The sequence below is a fragment of the Physeter macrocephalus genome, chromosome 6 (genome assembly GCF_002837175.3).
Source record: "Physeter macrocephalus isolate SW-GA chromosome 6, ASM283717v5, whole genome shotgun sequence".
NCBI classification, from domain to species: domain Eukaryota; kingdom Metazoa; phylum Chordata; class Mammalia; order Artiodactyla; family Physeteridae; genus Physeter; species Physeter macrocephalus.
Window position 1 is genome coordinate 35,066,637 of NC_041219.1, and position 17,327 is coordinate 35,083,963.

Genomic DNA, 17,327 nt, shown 5'->3' on the forward strand with positions numbered 1-17,327 from the left:
CTGCTGCAGGCTCAGGCTGTGATGTGAGCTGCCCTCCTGCTCAGACTATATGACTGATTATCCATTCATGCTACAAGTATCTGTGGTAGAACACTGTATAGCATCTCTGGCAAGATCCAACAGAAGATTAACAGTACAGACATTAGGTTCTGGATCAAAGGCCTGCCTCATCATTGTTTGAAAAGCAACCCTTGGCATGCCTCTGTGCCTGGCAGAAATTGAGAATCTGCTTATATATGACATCAAGTTATTAATTGGAGCTGCCCGTCATGAGCTAGGTGTTATCAGGTTCATCATATCATAGGGCCAGACAGTAACAGTAACAATCCATTATTTTGACGGAAATGATACGTTTGGGATCAAGCCACATCAAGTTATTAATTGGAGCTGCCCGTCATGAGCTAGGTGTTATCAGGTTCATCATATCATAGGGCCAGACAGTAACAATCCATTATTTTGACGGAAATGATACGTTTGGGATCAAGCCTGAGCAAGTCCAGAGGGCACATGTAAGTTACATGGACAAGTAGTCTAGATTCCCGTATCATTTACCTCTCATGGACTATTGCATCTCCCTCAACCTACTCCTATGATCCATGGGGAATCCCCTATGGTCAGTTGTATCAGTATTTATTGCTACAATAATGCTATGTAATAAATAACCAAACAAACTTTGAGACTCAACAGTAAGCATTTATTATTCAGGCATCTAGGGCCAGCTGGGGAATTGGTTAGGCAGATTTTCTGATCTTGGCTGGGCTTGCTCACATCTTGGGTTTGGCTGCTATGTGACTAGAACAGCTTAGCTCTGCTCCACACACCCCTCATTCTCCATCAGACTATCCCAGTCATGTTTCTGTATCAGAGGCACAAGAGAAGGCAAGAGCAATTACCCAAGTATTTTTCAAGCTTCTGCTTGGATCAAATTTGCTAACATTCCATTGACCCAAAGAAAATCACATGGCTAAGTTCAGAGTCCAAAGGTGAGGCAGAATACTCCACGCAGAGTGGGAAGGCAGTGAAAATTTTATGGGAAATGGCATGGAGACAGGGAGAAGTGAAGAAGTAAGGCTATTTCTGCAATATTAACATACCAGATGACAGAGAAGGAAAATGTGGGTCTTGTTCATGGGTAGACCAGCTTGATATCTTGGTGTGAGCCAGAAATGGCTGGCTGCCACATTGTCTCCTCTCAGAGGTGCCTGGAAGGATCAGTGGTAAGGGAAAAATGAAAAATCTTCCTGATGGAGCTTCAAACAGTACACTTGGTCATTCACAGTGATGGAGAAAGATGTGGCCTGAGTTAAGGATAAACACAGTCTTGATTATAGAAAAGTGTGTAGATTTTTGTATCATGGAATGTCCATAAAGGAGCACTAACCTGAGGAGGCAAAGATTAGGTGGACAGGATGATTCTTCAGTAGATTTCAGCCAGCCTTGCCCTTGACCACTCCAGGCTTACACAACAAACCCATAAGTGAAGTAATCATGGTGGCAGAGATAGAGGCTAGGCATAGACCCGACAGCCTGAGTTTTGTCTAAGGCTGATGGAGTTATGTCACTGTTGAACATGTGATCTGTCGGCAGCAGAAACCAATGACTCGTAACACTCCTTCAAGAGATATATTAGCCACATGGGAGCAAGTTGTTTACATTAATTTCCTTCCACCTTGGAGGAGGAAGCAATTCTTTTCTATTGTAATTAATTTGTATTCTTAATTCAGGCTTGTTTTCCCTTCCATCAGTACCTCAGTCACCATTACTATCTGATAGTCTACAGAATGCCAAAAAAAAAATGCTTACTACAAATAAGGTATCTTGAATAATATTACCTCAGATTGAGGAACTATTTTGTAGTAAATGAAGAGCAACATGAATTACTGGATCCATGATCCTATAATATGCAGCATTATCCAGAAGCAGTCAATCTAACAGAACAATGAAATGGACTATTACAGCATCTGCTTAGACACCAGCTCAGAGATACAGCCTGCAGGGCTGGGGTGCTGTTTTCTAGGAAGTGATACATGCACTATACCAAAGGCCAGTATGTGATTCCATGTCCCCAACTGCTAGAATTTATGGGTCTAGGAGCCAAGAGGATAGAAACAGGACTGGCCCTTCCTACCACCCTTCTCAGTAACCTACTTGCAGAATTGTGCTTCCCATCCCTACCACCTTAGGCTCTGCTGAATTGGAGGTCCTGTTTCCTAGACAGCGGAAGAGGAAAAAGTTAGCACATTTCTATCAAGAAGCACAGTTAAGATTTCTACAGAACTGAAGCTACTGCTGCCAAACTGATCCTGTTGGGCTGCTCATGTCTTTGGGACAACAGGCAAGAAAAGGGAGTTAATATGTTGGTTAACATGGAGAGCTAGGATTACAATTACAAAATGAAACAGGGAGGATGTGTCTGGAACTCAGGCGATTCATTGGGATGATTCTTGATGCTTCTATGCCTGGTGTGAACAGCAAACAGACAAATGTGATAATCATAGCCTAAAAGGGGCAAAGTAACCAAGGCCCATCTCTGAAGGGATGAAGGTCTGGGTCACTCAACCAAACTAGACCTGCTGAATTTCTGGAAGAGAGCAAGGAAAGTCTCAAATGGGTGGTGCAGGAAAGAGATGATGGATATGAGTTTTGGTCTTGAGTTCACTTGTAGCACGAGGAACTACAGCTTGTCTCACTAATCCTCCTGTGTAGTCTTCTACAGACTGTGGCTGGTCATCATTTTGAAGACCTGGTAATGGAGTAGACTTAACACTGGACTCAATTCTGAATAGGCAAGGGGTAGACAGCAGCAAACACCTCTTTTGCCCCACATCACAACCCTCTGTCAACTTCTGCTATCAGCTCGGTCTGAACCACACTGAAACTACTTTCAATTCAATTTCTATTTGACGATAAATATAATAAGAATATCTGATTTTGACAGTATATGAACTAATGGCCAAGTTGTGAAAAGCTTTACATGCTAATAAATACTACCAATAAGTTCCAGATCCACAATAAATATGATATATAAGCTTCCAGCTGTCACAGAAAATTTCAATCCAGTATTACTTTCTGCCAGAAATTTCTTTAACAACTCTTTAAGATACAAATGTGCATAATACTTTTCATGCTAAAATAGTCACAAAAATTGAATAATTCATTTAGCCAAATTCACTTTTTTGTTTTGCATTGAGTCTATTTTTGATCACTAAACTCACATTGACTTCATTTTAGATGCTCACTGCATCCCTCAAATACTCTGAGTACTTTATTTAGGCTATTCTATTTTTCAGTTCAGGGTCCTTTATTTTGGTAACAAGACATACTGCCGGCTTATTATAAATGCTTTATTTATTTATTTTTTAACATAGAGGAAGCTTGGTGGTGGATATGTAGCCATTTGATGTTTTTATGACTAAGAGTTAAAGTTCAGGCTCTCTTTCTTATAGAATATAAATGGGTACCAACACATGTATATGTAATTGTTATCAACATTAAGCTTAGTCACTAAAAGAAGATTCGCTGTCTGAACTTTCTTCTGTATTTTTTTCACCTTCACCATCAGGCACTGGAGCATCTGGCCTCCTAAAAGATAAGGAAAAAAAATTTTAATGTTTCTTCCAGTTGAAAAAAGCACTAACTGTAAATTAGGTTCATCCTAGAATACTGCTGCTAATAAATCTGCCAAATCTGCGTCCTTAACTGAGAGTCTCCCGCTCTCCGCCACAGCGTGCTTCTTGCTGGCTTCTCCAGCACCATGGGGACTCAGTGCTATTCCTGTACAGGCCACGGCACTGTTTTCTCCTGCCAGTCCTTACACAGTGTGCTACTTCAGCACTTTCTGCTTCTCATTACCATGGAGACCCAACTACAGACAGAGATGCGATCTGGAGAGGCTGGCATGGCCAGTGCTAAATCCTTGCAGCCTCCAAGTGTCCACGAGGTACAGAGAAAGGAAAGCTAGAAGTGGAAAGAAAAAGAAAATCTTCATGTTCAGGAAAGCTGCAGGGAGCAGTTTTAAAATGGAAGAGAGTTCAAGAATGGCCATTAAGAAACACAGGCAATATGGAAATTTTGCGGGGGAAGACAGTGCCTGTCAAAGAAGGTTCTTAATGTCTGCTGAATGTTTTCACTTATATGTTTTATCATCAGAGAAAGAATATAAGAAGAATGAGTTGGTAAAAATAATGTCCTGAAGATTCCCTAAGCACAACAAGAAAATGTGAGAATGGTTAAACTCCAGCTTTGCATAGATGTGCTATAATAAACTACATGAAATTTAATGGTGTCATTAAAACAGTCAACTAGATAGGCTCCATAGTGTTTGTCAGTAAATCATTTAATCCGTATGGCAGCACTAACACTCAGGCCCTATTCAATCTAACCAAGGAAGTAAATTAAGCAAATAAAGTATACTTGGGGAAACTAAGAGGGAAAGGAAGAATAATATATCTGCTCTGTTTTAATAAAAAAGCTACAAGACTTATTTCTCCCTCAGGCTTCTTGATTCTTATTAAAGATTTAGGACACCAACAAATAAAATTCTTCTTTGCCACAAATATAATTATTATTACTAAAATAAGAAAATGTAGTCTCCTATTTACCTTTAGTTATAAATTGTGGCTGAGTTTTGACATATACTTTTTAATATCATATCTGTCATGCTACGAAACAGAAGAAACGCTGGCATTGCTCCCTAGCAATGGGCCAAACATAACCCCGTTTGCTCTGCTGTACAATTTTAGATTATGCCTATGAGGAAGTCACATGTACTCAGTACAATAAAACTTTAAAGCTGGGTACAGCATTTATAGGTTTTGTTTGTATGTATGTATGTATGTACGTACATACTTACTTACTTATTTATTTATTTTGGCTGCACCAGGTCTTAGTTGTGGCATGTGGGATCTTAGTTGCAGCACGTGGATTTCTCAGTTGTGGCATGCGGACTCCTTTTTTTTTTTTTTTTTAAATTTATTTATTTATTTATTATTTTACTTTTGGCTGTGCTGAGTCTTTATTGCTGTATGCGGGCTTTCTCAGTTGTGGCGAGCGGGGGTTACTCTTCGCTGTGGTGTGCAGGCTTCTTATCTCAGTGCTTCTCTTGTTACGGAGCACCAGCTCTAGGCGTGCAGGCTTTAGTAGTTGTGGTTCGCGGGCTCTAGAGCACAGGCTCAGTAGTTGTGACGCACGGGCTTAGCTGCGCCGTGGCAATGTGGGATCTTCACGGACCAGGGCTCGAACCCATGTTCCCTGCATTGGCAGGCAGATTCTTAACCACTGCGCCACCAGGGAAGCCCCGGCATGCGGACTCTTAGTTGCAGCATGCATGCAGGATCTAGTTCCCCGACCAGGGATAGAACCTGGGCCCCCTGCATTGGGAGCACAGAGTCGTACCCACTGGATCACCAAGGAAGTCCCAGCATTTATAGGTTTTGACTGATGTTCCATCTGCCTAAAATACTAACACAGAACCACAGTCTTCATCATTCTCCATAGAAGCAAGAACCCTAAAAGTAGTGGGCATAAATACTGAGCACATGGTCCCCAGTAAACTTCTCTTTGCTATATACATGATTCCTTACTGTGCTCATTTTATTAAAAAGGAAAACATTACCAGAGGAAATTATTTGAATACTACTTCAAAATTATATTAGTATCTATGGCAACTCAAACAAATAAAACAATGTACATAACTCCCCTATCATAAATGCTACTTAAGAAAATGATAAAAGCAGCTTAGGCCTGGAATGGAGTGAAATTATAAAATTAATTTTTGTGTGTAACCATTTTTTAATATATGCAATGCTATATAACATAGTGGTTAAGAACCCAGACTCTGGAGCTAGATTGCTTGGGTTTAAATCCTAGCCTTACTATGTACTTGTTGAGCAACTTTGGGGAAGCTATTTAACCACACTGTGTGCCCAACTGACTGATGGGATTGTTGTGATGATTAAGATGAATTACTAAATGTAAAGTATACTGAGTAATAAGTGGCACATAGTAAGTATATTAAATAAAGGTTATCTATTATTATTATTCTCATCTATCATGCTCCTACTACTTGCCAAGAACTGTGTTAGGTGCTGGAGGTACAGAGATGAATAACAAGCAGTTCCTGCTCTGAGGAAGCTGGTAATTTAGTGGGGGAGACAGAAATGCAAACAAATTATTGTTATACAGTGTGACACACAAAAATATAGTTGTACTAACTACACTTGTTTGAAAAGAAAAGGTAATTCACTCTACTAGGGTTGGTCACAGAAGACTCCAGAGAGGTGGAGACACTTGTGAAGGGGTTTGGGATGGGTATGAATTTGGCAGAAACAGAAAATGTGGGAGTAAGTGGGGATGAGAGTATTCTGAGTAAAGAAAAAAATGGGAATGGTGCAGCACAGTACATTTGGGACCTATAAGTCTTTTGGTAGCTAGGGTATAAAGTAGCTGGGGTACAACAGTAGATGAGATTAGGTCATGCAGGGGCAATAGGTGGAGGGTGGGGAGAAGTTATATGAAACGTAAGCAAGCTTTCACTGAAATTACACAATTAAGTTTAGGAATCTTAAGTAGTCATTTCATTTTTTTCGAAGTATAGTTTATGTACAGTATTATATAAGTTACAGGTGTACAATGGAGTGATGCACAATTTTTAAAGGTTATACTCCATTTATAGCTATTATAAAATATTGGCTATATACCCTGTGCTGTACAATATATCCGTGTAGCTTATTTATATGTAATAGTTTGTACCTTTTAATCCCCTACCTCTGTATTGTCCCTCCCCCTTCTCTCTCTCCACTGGTAACCACTAGTTTGTTCTCTATAACTGTGAGTTTGCTTCTTTATTGTTATACTCACTAGTCTGTTGTGTTTTTTAGATTCCAGGTATAAGTGATATCATACAGTATTTGTCTTTCTCTGCCTGACTTATTTCACTTAGCATAATACCCTCCAAGTCCATCCATATGGCAAAATTTCATTCTTTTGTACGGCTTAGTAGTATTCCACTGGACAAATATACCACATCTTCTTTAACCATTCATCTGTTGATGGACACTTAAGTAGTCACTTATTTTTTAATTGAGGTATAATTCATATACCATAAAATTCACCATTTAAAATTGTACAAATTAGTGTTTCTTAGTATATTCACAAGGTTGTGAAAACATTACCACTATCTAATTCCAGAACATTTTCATTACTCCAAAAAGAAGTCCAAAACCAATTAGCAGACACTTTCCACTTCCTTTTACCCTCATCCTCTGACAACCATGAATCAACTTTTCTGTGTCTATGGATTTGCCTATTCAGGACATTTCATATAAATAGGATCAAGGATATTCAGCCTTTGTGTCTGGCTTCTTTCACTTAGCATAATGTTTTCAAGGTTCATCCATGTTGTAGCATTTATCAGTACTTCATTCCTTTTTATGGCTGAATATTATTCCATTGCATGGATATACCACATTTTGCTTATCCATTCATCAGTTGATGAACATTTAGGTTATTTCTACTTTTTGGATGTTATGAATAATGCTGCTAGGAACATCTGTGTACAAGTTTTTGTGTGAATGTATGTTTTCAGTACTCGAGTATAAACCTAGGAGTGGAACTGCTGGGTCATATGGTAGCTCCATGTTTAACTTTTTGAGGAACTGTCAAACTTTTTTCCACAGTGGATGCACCATTTTACATTTCCACCAGCAGAATATGAGGGTTAAAATTTCTCCATATCCTTGTCAACACTTGTTATTCTCTGTCCTCATTCATTGTTTTCTTTTTTTCATTTCTTTTATTGTGGTATGATAGACATAACATAAAATTTACCATCTTAACCATTTTAAAGTGTACAGTTCAGTAGTGTTGAGTATACTCACAGTGTTGTGCTATCATCACCACTATCCACCTCCAGAATTCTTTTCGTCTTGCAAAACTGAAACTCTGTACCAATTAAATGATAACTCCTCACTTCTCTTTCCTTCCAGCCCCTGACAACCACTCCATTACTTTCTGTCTCTATGAATTTGTCTACTCTGAGTACCTCATATAAGTGGAATCATGTAATATTCGTCTTTTTGTGACTGGCTTATTTCATTTATCATGTCTTCAAGATTCATCCATGTTGCAGCATGTATCAGAATTTCCTTCCAGTTTAAGGATGACTAATACTCCATTGTATGCACATACTACATTTTGCTTACCCATTCATTTGTGGATGGACCTTTGGGTTGTTTCCACCTTTGGCCTATTGTGAAAAATGCTGCTATGAACACGAGTATACAAGTATCTGTTTGAGTCCCTGCTTTCACTTCTTTTGGGTATATAACCAGAAGTGGAATTGCTGGATCATATGGTAATTCTATGCCTAATTTTTGGAGAAATTGCCATACTGTTTTCCATAGCAGTTACATCATTTTACACTCCCACCCACAGTGCACAAGGTTCATATTCTCACCAATACTTTTTTTGTTTGCCCTCATTCATTTAAAAATAAATTTAGGGCTTCCCTGGTGGCGCAGTGGTTAAGAATCCATCTGCCAATGCAGGGAACACGGGTTCGACCCCTGGTCTGGGAAGATCCCACATGCCGCGGAGCAACTAAGCCCGTGTGTGCCACAACTACTGAGACTGTGCACCGCAACTACTGAAGCCCACACACCTAGAGTCCGTGCTCTGCAACAAGAGAAGCCACCGCAATGAGAATCCCATGCACCGTAACGAAGAGCAGCCCCCACTCACCGTAAATAGAGAAAGCCCATGCACAGCAACGAAGACCCAAAGCAGCCAAAAATAAATAAAGAAAGGAAAAGAAATTTAAAGCTATTTTGAATTGGAATTGCTATGAAAACAAAAGAAAAGCTACACACGAGAGTTCCTTTTGTACATAAAAGAGAAAAACTTCATAAATCGTGAGACTCAAATGAGGTAATATATGAAAGCATTTTATAACTTATAAAAGCTTTACAAATGTTAATGTAATAATAAAACTCACAACATCATTTCCAGACTGGATATTCATATTCTTAGGGGGAACAGAAATTTGGCTTTTTATGTTATGATCAGAATTGTTCTTGCTTGACCCTATATACATATATGAAACGTTTGTTGTAAGTTTCTTCATAGAAAGAAGTTTTAAAGATATATTTAAAAAGGTTGCTACTTTAAACTACTGGCTACACTTCATTACTAAAATCTGAAAATGAAGACTGCATAATCCTCTCAATAGTTTAAACATATAAGTGAATCACTAAAAAAGAGTACATCAGGAAAATGCAGAAAAATATATAAAGTCATAAGTATATTCATGATTTATCATGTATATTTTTCTAAAATCTCAACCTTTAGTACTTACAATAAAAAGCACTAGCTTGGTAGCTATATTTTAATAAGCATATTTATATAATTTGTGGCATCAAGATTATCAATAAAAGTCTTAGTAAAAGCAAAATTTTTAAAAGTTTAACTTTAAACTCTTTACTAAGTTTAATTTGTTTAAAAAGAAGTATTTTCAAAGAAGTTACTAGGTTGACCTCAACTAAAAGTGAGCCAAAATTTAGAAAGGAAAGGAGAAGGAAGTACTAACCATATACAAATCAGTACTTTTTAGCATACCAGATGCTGTGTGCATTTTATTTGTCACCTTTCTCCCATTTATGGGAATAAATAAGACTATCAACCACAATCTCTATTGCCCTCATCCCTTCCTTATACTCTTTCTTTGTTACAGTCACATAATCCAGGCCTGGCAGGTCAGAAGAATCTCTTTACCTGGAAAGAGATCAATTCAAGGGAGTGCTCATAACCCAAGCACGGGCAATCAGAATGCTTCCCCAGAAATGAGCCTTGGATTATGGAAAAGGGGCTCTCTTTCCTTTCAGTTGGCAAAAACTAGCAATATTATAGCCATTTACACAATATAAAGCAAATATTATTTGCTAATTCCTTGTTTTCCAGGAGGAAGCTCAACAGCAGCAGGAGAGAAGTGGATGATTATGCCAAGGAGTAAAGGTGGACAGAGGTGCCAGGTGAGAGAGAACGCCAGCCAGCCAGTACTGATGGCGCTGCCCCCCTGATTCTGTCCTACTTAGACTTCTTAGGTATGTGAGTCAATAACTTTCCTTTTTGCTTAAGCTAGTTTCAGTTAGTTTTTCTGATCCTGTACATAAAATGAGTCTTAAAATACAAATATCATTGGTCTGATTTGTTTTCATTAAAGAGATATTTATATTCGTGTTTAAAACCACAGCCACTTTAAGGACACCAAACATCATAAACATTCTTTGGAAAAACATTTATTTATGTAGGTAAATAGTTTAAAGATATTTTTCATTTTCTTTAAATTTAAAACAGTTGAATTTAAAGCAGATTAAGTGCCAAAAACATTGTTAGTAAAACTACTGCTGAGTAGGAGGATTGTGGGGAGAGGGTGCAATAGTTATCATTCAAATCACTTTTCAACATCAACTAGAGCACATACAAAGTTTTAACGTCACATTATACTTGTCAATTAGTGTTGTTCTCAGAGCTCTATGCAATGGCAATAAGTGGTCTTAAGGAAACAGCAAAACACTGAATTCCTGAACTAAGATTGCAGTGACTACATAAAGACATTTGGGGTAGTTATAAAAAAAAAAAGACAATTTTGACTTTGATATTACATAGTAACCCGTAAGACTTACTTTGGCATTACATTTACTCAAATTACACATACTTTGGTCTTTCCGTTTCTGAATGCCCATCAAGACAGGTATGTCCCGCCCTTTGTGGGAATCTGTGGCAGATTCCCACAGCCAGAGAAACAATGTAATGTCTAATAGCATAAAGAAAAAGAAAGCCAGACATCCTAGGTAAGATGGGTTTCTGCTGTTTATCTTGGGGTTCTTTACTTCCAACAACTCTCTATCTCTTGCTTGCTAGACACTAGAAGACCACAACTGGTTTTTTTTTGTTTTTTTTAAAATAAATTTATTTATTTTAGTTTTGTCTGCATTGGGTCTTTTGTTGCTACGTGCGGGCTTTTTCTCTAGTTACAGCAAGCAGGGTCTACTCTTCGTTGCGGTGCACGGGCTTCTCATTGTGATGGCTTCTCGTTGCGGAGCACGGGCTCTAGGCATGTGGGCTTCAGTAGTTGTGGCACGCGGGCTCAGCAGCTGTGGCTCGTGGGCTCTAGAGCACAGGCTCAGTAGTTGTGGTGCATGGTCTTAGTTGCTCCACGGCATGTGGGATCTTCCCAGACCAGGGCTCGAACCCGTGTCCCCTGCATTGGCAGGCAGATTCTTAACCACTGAGCCACCAGGGAAGACCCACAACTGCTTTTTAACACCACCTCTTTGATATTTTTATTATTTCTTACTCTTGTGATCAAGGTCTCCAACAGCGGACTAATCACAATTTTCTGACATTGTTTTTATCTGTCCTATACTTTCTAGTCAGTCTGCCAGCCAGTGGTCAAGGACTGATAATTACCCTGAATGGAATCCCAGCTCAGCAAAAACTAAAAAAATGAAACGAGTAAAAAAACCTATTTGGGGGGACTTCCCTGGTGGTCCAGTGGTTAAGACTCCACGCTCAGAAAGGAAAAGAAATTTAAAGCTATTTTGAATTGGAATTGCTATGAAAACAAAAGAAAAGCTACACACGAGAGTTCCTTTTGTACATAAAAGAGAAAAACTTCATAAATCGTGAGACTCAAATGAGGTAATATATGAAAGCATTTTATAACTTATAAAAGCTTTACAAATGTTAATGTAATAATAAAACTCACAACATCATTTCCAGACTGGATATTCATATTCTTAGGGGGAACAGAAATTTGGCTTTTTATGTTATGATCAGAATTGTTCTTGCTTGACCCTATATACATATATGAAACGTTCGTTGTAAGTTTCTTCATAGAAAGAAGTTTTAAAGATATATTTAAAAAGGTTGCTACTTTAAACTACTGGCTACACTTCATTACTAAAATCTGAAAATGAAGACTGCATAATCCTCTCAATAGTTTAAACATATAAGTGAATCACTAAAAAAGAGTACATCAGGAAAATGCAGAAAAATATATAAAGTCATAAGTATATTCATGATTTATCATGTATATTTTTCTAAAATCTCAACCTTTAGTACTTACAATAAAAAGCACTAGCTTGGTAGCTATATTTTAATAAGCATATTTATATAATTTGTGGCATCAAGATTATCAATAAAAGTCTTAGTAAAAGCAAAATTTTTAAAAGTTTAACTTTAAACTCTTTACTAAGTTTAATTTGTTTAAAAAGAAGTATTTTCAAAGAAGTTACTAGGTTGACCTCAACTAAAAGTGAGCCAAAATTTAGAAAGGAAAGGAGAAGGAAGTACTAACCATATACAAATCAGTACTTTTTAGCATACCAGATGCTGTGTGCATTTTATTTGTCACCTTTCTCCCATTTATGGGAATAAATAAGACTATCAACCACAATCTCTATTGCCCTCATCCCTTCCTTATACTCTTTCTTTGTTACAGTCACATAATCCAGGCCTGGCAGGTCAGAAGAATCTCTTTACCTGGAAAGAGATCAATTCAAGGGAGTGCTCATAACCCAAGCACGGGCAATCAGAATGCTTCCCCAGAAATGAGCCTTGGATTATGGAAAAGGGGCTCTCTTTCCTTTCAGTTGGCAAAAACTAGCAATATTATAGCCATTTACACAATATAAAGCAAATATTATTTGCTAATTCCTTGTTTTCCAGGAGGAAGCTCAACAGCAGCAGGAGAGAAGTGGATGATTATGCCAAGGAGTAAAGGTGGACAGAGGTGCCAGGTGAGAGAGAACGCCAGCCAGCCAGTACTGATGGCGCTGCCCCCCTGATTCTGTCCTACTTAGACTTCTTAGGTATGTGAGTCAATAACTTTCCTTTTTGCTTAAGCTAGTTTCAGTTAGTTTTTCTGATCCTGTACATAAAATGAGTCTTAAAATACAAATATCATTGGTCTGATTTGTTTTCATTAAAGAGATATTTATATTCGTGTTTAAAACCACAGCCACTTTAAGGACACCAAACATCATAAACATTCTTTGGAAAAACATTTATTTATGTAGGTAAATAGTTTAAAGATATTTTTCATTTTCTTTAAATTTAAAACAGTTGAATTTAAAGCAGATTAAGTGCCAAAAACATTGTTAGTAAAACTACTGCTGAGTAGGAGGATTGTGGGGAGAGGGTGCAATAGTTATCATTCAAATCACTTTTCAACATCAACTAGAGCACATACAAAGTTTTAACGTCACATTATACTTGTCAATTAGTGTTGTTCTCAGAGCTCTATGCAATGGCAATAAGTGGTCTTAAGGAAACAGCAAAACACTGAATTCCTGAACTAAGATTGCAGTGACTACATAAAGACATTTGGGGTAGTTATAAAAAAAAAAAGACAATTTTGACTTTGATATTACATAGTAACCCGTAAGACTTACTTTGGCATTACATTTACTCAAATTACACATACTTTGGTCTTTCCGTTTCTGAATGCCCATCAAGACAGGTATGTCCCGCCCTTTGTGGGAATCTGTGGCAGATTCCCACAGCCAGAGAAACAATGTAATGTCTAATAGCATAAAGAAAAAGAAAGCCAGACATCCTAGGTAAGATGGGTTTCTGCTGTTTATCTTGGGGTTCTTTACTTCCAACAACTCTCTATCTCTTGCTTGCTAGACACTAGAAGACCACAACTGGTTTTTTTTTGTTTTTTTTAAAATAAATTTATTTATTTTAGTTTTGTCTGCATTGGGTCTTTTGTTGCTACGTGCGGGCTTTTTCTCTAGTTACAGCAAGCAGGGTCTACTCTTCGTTGCGGTGCACGGGCTTCTCATTGTGATGGCTTCTCGTTGCGGAGCACGGGCTCTAGGCATGTGGGCTTCAGTAGTTGTGGCACGCGGGCTCAGCAGCTGTGGCTCGTGGGCTCTAGAGCACAGGCTCAGTAGTTGTGGTGCATGGTCTTAGTTGCTCCACGGCATGTGGGATCTTCCCAGACCAGGGCTCGAACCCGTGTCCCCTGCATTGGCAGGCAGATTCTTAACCACTGAGCCACCAGGGAAGACCCACAACTGCTTTTTAACACCACCTCTTTGATATTTTTATTATTTCTTACTCTTGTGATCAAGGTCTCCAACAGCGGACTAATCACAATTTTCTGACATTGTTTTTATCTGTCCTATACTTTCTAGTCAGTCTGCCAGCCAGTGGTCAAGGACTGATAATTACCCTGAATGGAATCCCAGCTCAGCAAAAACTAAAAAAATGAAACGAGTAAAAAAACCTATTTGGGGGGACTTCCCTGGTGGTCCAGTGGTTAAGACTCCACGCTCCCAACGCAGGGGGCCCAGGTTCAATCCCTGGTCAGGGAACTAGATCCCGCACGTAGCAACTAAAAGATCCCACGTGCTGCAAATAACGATCCTCCACACCGCAACTAAAGATCCTGCACGCTGCAAAGAAGATCCCCCATGCCACAACTAAGACCCAGTGCGGCCAAATAAATAAATAAAATAAATATTAAAGACAAAAAACCCTATTTTTGGAATTGTTCAGTCGGGGAATTGAGATCAATTCTATCCTTAACCAGCCAAAACCCAACCTTTAATCCATTATATTGTTCTGTAGCAGGAAACAGACGAAGATCATTGGTAGATAAGGTATTCCATTAGAAGGCAAGAAAATCTGCTGGATGTGCCTTAAATATAATTAAATAAAGTTTTCTTGCTTTCCAGTATCTGTTTGGTTAACACTAATGAATCTCCTCTTGTCTCAGTGACAAGTAGGCTGAGGTGGTTACTTCTATTTCTGGCAACCATAGTCATGGTCATTCCACAGGCTGGGAGGAGGGTATAAATGTACTTCGAATAGATAAGTCCAGGACAAATGCCAGCTGAGCTGGTTCTGTTTAAAGCCTGCAAAGTAACTTGCTTTCTTTAGCCAAATCAGTATGCTACAAACTGCACCCTCCTACTAATATTAAGAGTGTGACCAGTTAAATTTCAATTTCAGAAGTCTGTTCTTTATTTCTATTTTTTTGTTTTTTATTTTATTTATTTATTTTTGGCTGTGTTGGGTCTTCGTTGCTGTGTGCAGGCTTTCTCTAGTTGCGGTGAGCGGGGGCTACTCTGTTGCAGTGCGTGGGATTCTCATTGTGGTGGCTTCTCTTGCTGCAGAGCACGGGCTCTAGGTGCACAGGCTATTTTCAAAGAAGTTACTAGGTTGACCTCAACTAAAAGTGAGCCAAAATTTAGAAAGGAAAGGAGAAGGAAGTACTAACCATATACAAATCAGTACTTTTTAGCATACCAGATGCTGTGTGCATTTTATTTGTCACCTTTCTCCCATTTATGGGAATAAATAAGACTATCAACCACAATCTCTATTGCCCTCATCCCTTCCTTATACTCTTTCTTTGTTACAGTCACATAATCCAGGCCTGGCAGGTCAGAAGAATCTCTTTACCTGGAAAGAGATCAATTCAAGGGAGTGCTCATAACCCAAGCACGGGCAATCAGAATGCTTCCCCAGAAATGAGCCTTGGATTATGGAAAAGGGGCTCTCTTTCCTTTCAGTTGGCAAAAACTAGCAATATTATAGCCATTTACACAATATAAAGCAAATATTATTTGCTAATTCCTTGTTTTCCAGGAGGAAGCTCAACAGCAGCAGGAGAGAAGTGGATGATTATGCCAAGGAGTAAAGGTGGACAGAGGTGCCAGGTGAGAGAGAACGCCAGCCAGCCAGTACTGATGGAGCTGCCCCCCTGATTCTGTCCTACTTAGACTTCTTAGGTATGTGAGTCAATAACTTTCCTTTTTGCTTAAGCTAGTTTCAGTTAGTTTTTCTGATCCTGTACATAAAATGAGTCTTAAAATACAAATATCATTGGTCTGATTTGTTTTCATTAAAGAGATATTTATATTCGTGTTTAAAACCACAGCCACTTTAAGGACACCAAACATCATAAACATTCTTTGGAAAAACATTTATTTATGTAGGTAAATAGTTTAAAGATATTTTTCATTTTCTTTAAATTTAAAACAGTTGAATTTAAAGCAGATTAAGTGCCAAAAACATTGTTAGTAAAACTACTGCTGAGTAGGAGGATTGTGGGGAGAGGGTGCAATAGTTATCATTCAAATCACTTTTCAACATCAACTAGAGCACATACAAAGTTTTAACGTCACATTATACTTGTCAATTAGTGTTGTTCTCAGAGCTCTATGCAATGGCAATAAGTGGTCTTAAGGAAACAGCAAAACACTGAATTCCTGAACTAAGATTGCAGTGACTACATAAAGACATTTGGGGTAGTTATAAAAAAAAAAAGACAATTTTGACTTTGATATTACATAGTAACCCGTAAGACTTACTTTGGCATTACATTTACTCAAATTACACATACTTTGGTCTTTCCGTTTCTGAATGCCCATCAAGACAGGTATGTCCCGCCCTTTGTGGGAATCTGTGGCAGATTCCCACAGCCAGAGAAACAATGTAATGTCTAATAGCATAAAGAAAAAGAAAGCCAGACATCCTAGGTAAGATGGGTTTCTGCTGTTTATCTTGGGGTTCTTTACTTCCAACAACTCTCTATCTCTTGCTTGCTAGACACTAGAAGACCACAACTGGTTTTTTTTTGTTTTTTTTAAAATAAATTTATTTATTTTAGTTTTGTCTGCATTGGGTCTTTTGTTGCTACGTGCGGGCTTTTTCTCTAGTTACAGCAAGCAGGGTCTACTCTTCGTTGCGGTGCACGGGCTTCTCATTGTGATGGCTTCTCGTTGCGGAGCACGGGCTCTAGGCATGTGGGCTTCAGTAGTTGTGGCACGCGGGCTCAGCAGCTGTGGCTCGTGGGCTCTAGAGCACAGGCTCAGTAGTTGTGGTGCATGGTCTTAGTTGCTCCACGGCATGTGGGATCTTCCCAGACCAGGGCTCGAACCCGTGTCCCCTGCATTGGCAGGCAGATTCTTAACCACTGAGCCACCAGGGAAGACCCACAACTGCTTTTTAACACCACCTCTTTGATATTTTTATTATTTCTTACTCTTGTGATCAAGGTCTCCAACAGCGGACTAATCACAATTTTCTGACATTGTTTTTATCTGTCCTATACTTTCTAGTCAGTCTGCCAGCCAGTGGTCAAGGACTGATAATTACCCTGAATGGAATCCCAGCTCAGCAAAAACTAAAAAAATGAAACGAGTAAAAAAACCTATTTGGGGGGACTTCCCTGGTGGTCCAGTGGTTAAGACTCCACGCTCCCAACGCAGGGGGCCCAGGTTCAATCCCTGGTCAGGGAACTAGATCCCGCA

At 38.8% G+C, this 17,327-nt stretch overlaps 1 protein-coding gene across 1 annotated transcript in view; it reads right to left on the reverse strand.

The window, feature by feature from the left end:
* The window catches only part of WASHC3 (WASH complex subunit 3), an 86,765-nt gene that overhangs the window by 26,048 nt on the left and 43,390 nt on the right, over positions 1 to 17,327 (reverse strand). The window contains exons 7-8 of the mRNA XM_028490500.2: positions 3,551 to 3,582; positions 1,095 to 1,202 (exon numbers count right to left, since the gene is read on the reverse strand). Of these exons, the coding sequence (XP_028346301.1) occupies positions 1,095 to 1,202; positions 3,551 to 3,582 (140 nt within the window). The remainder of the gene's footprint in view (positions 1 to 1,094; positions 1,203 to 3,550; positions 3,583 to 17,327) is intronic.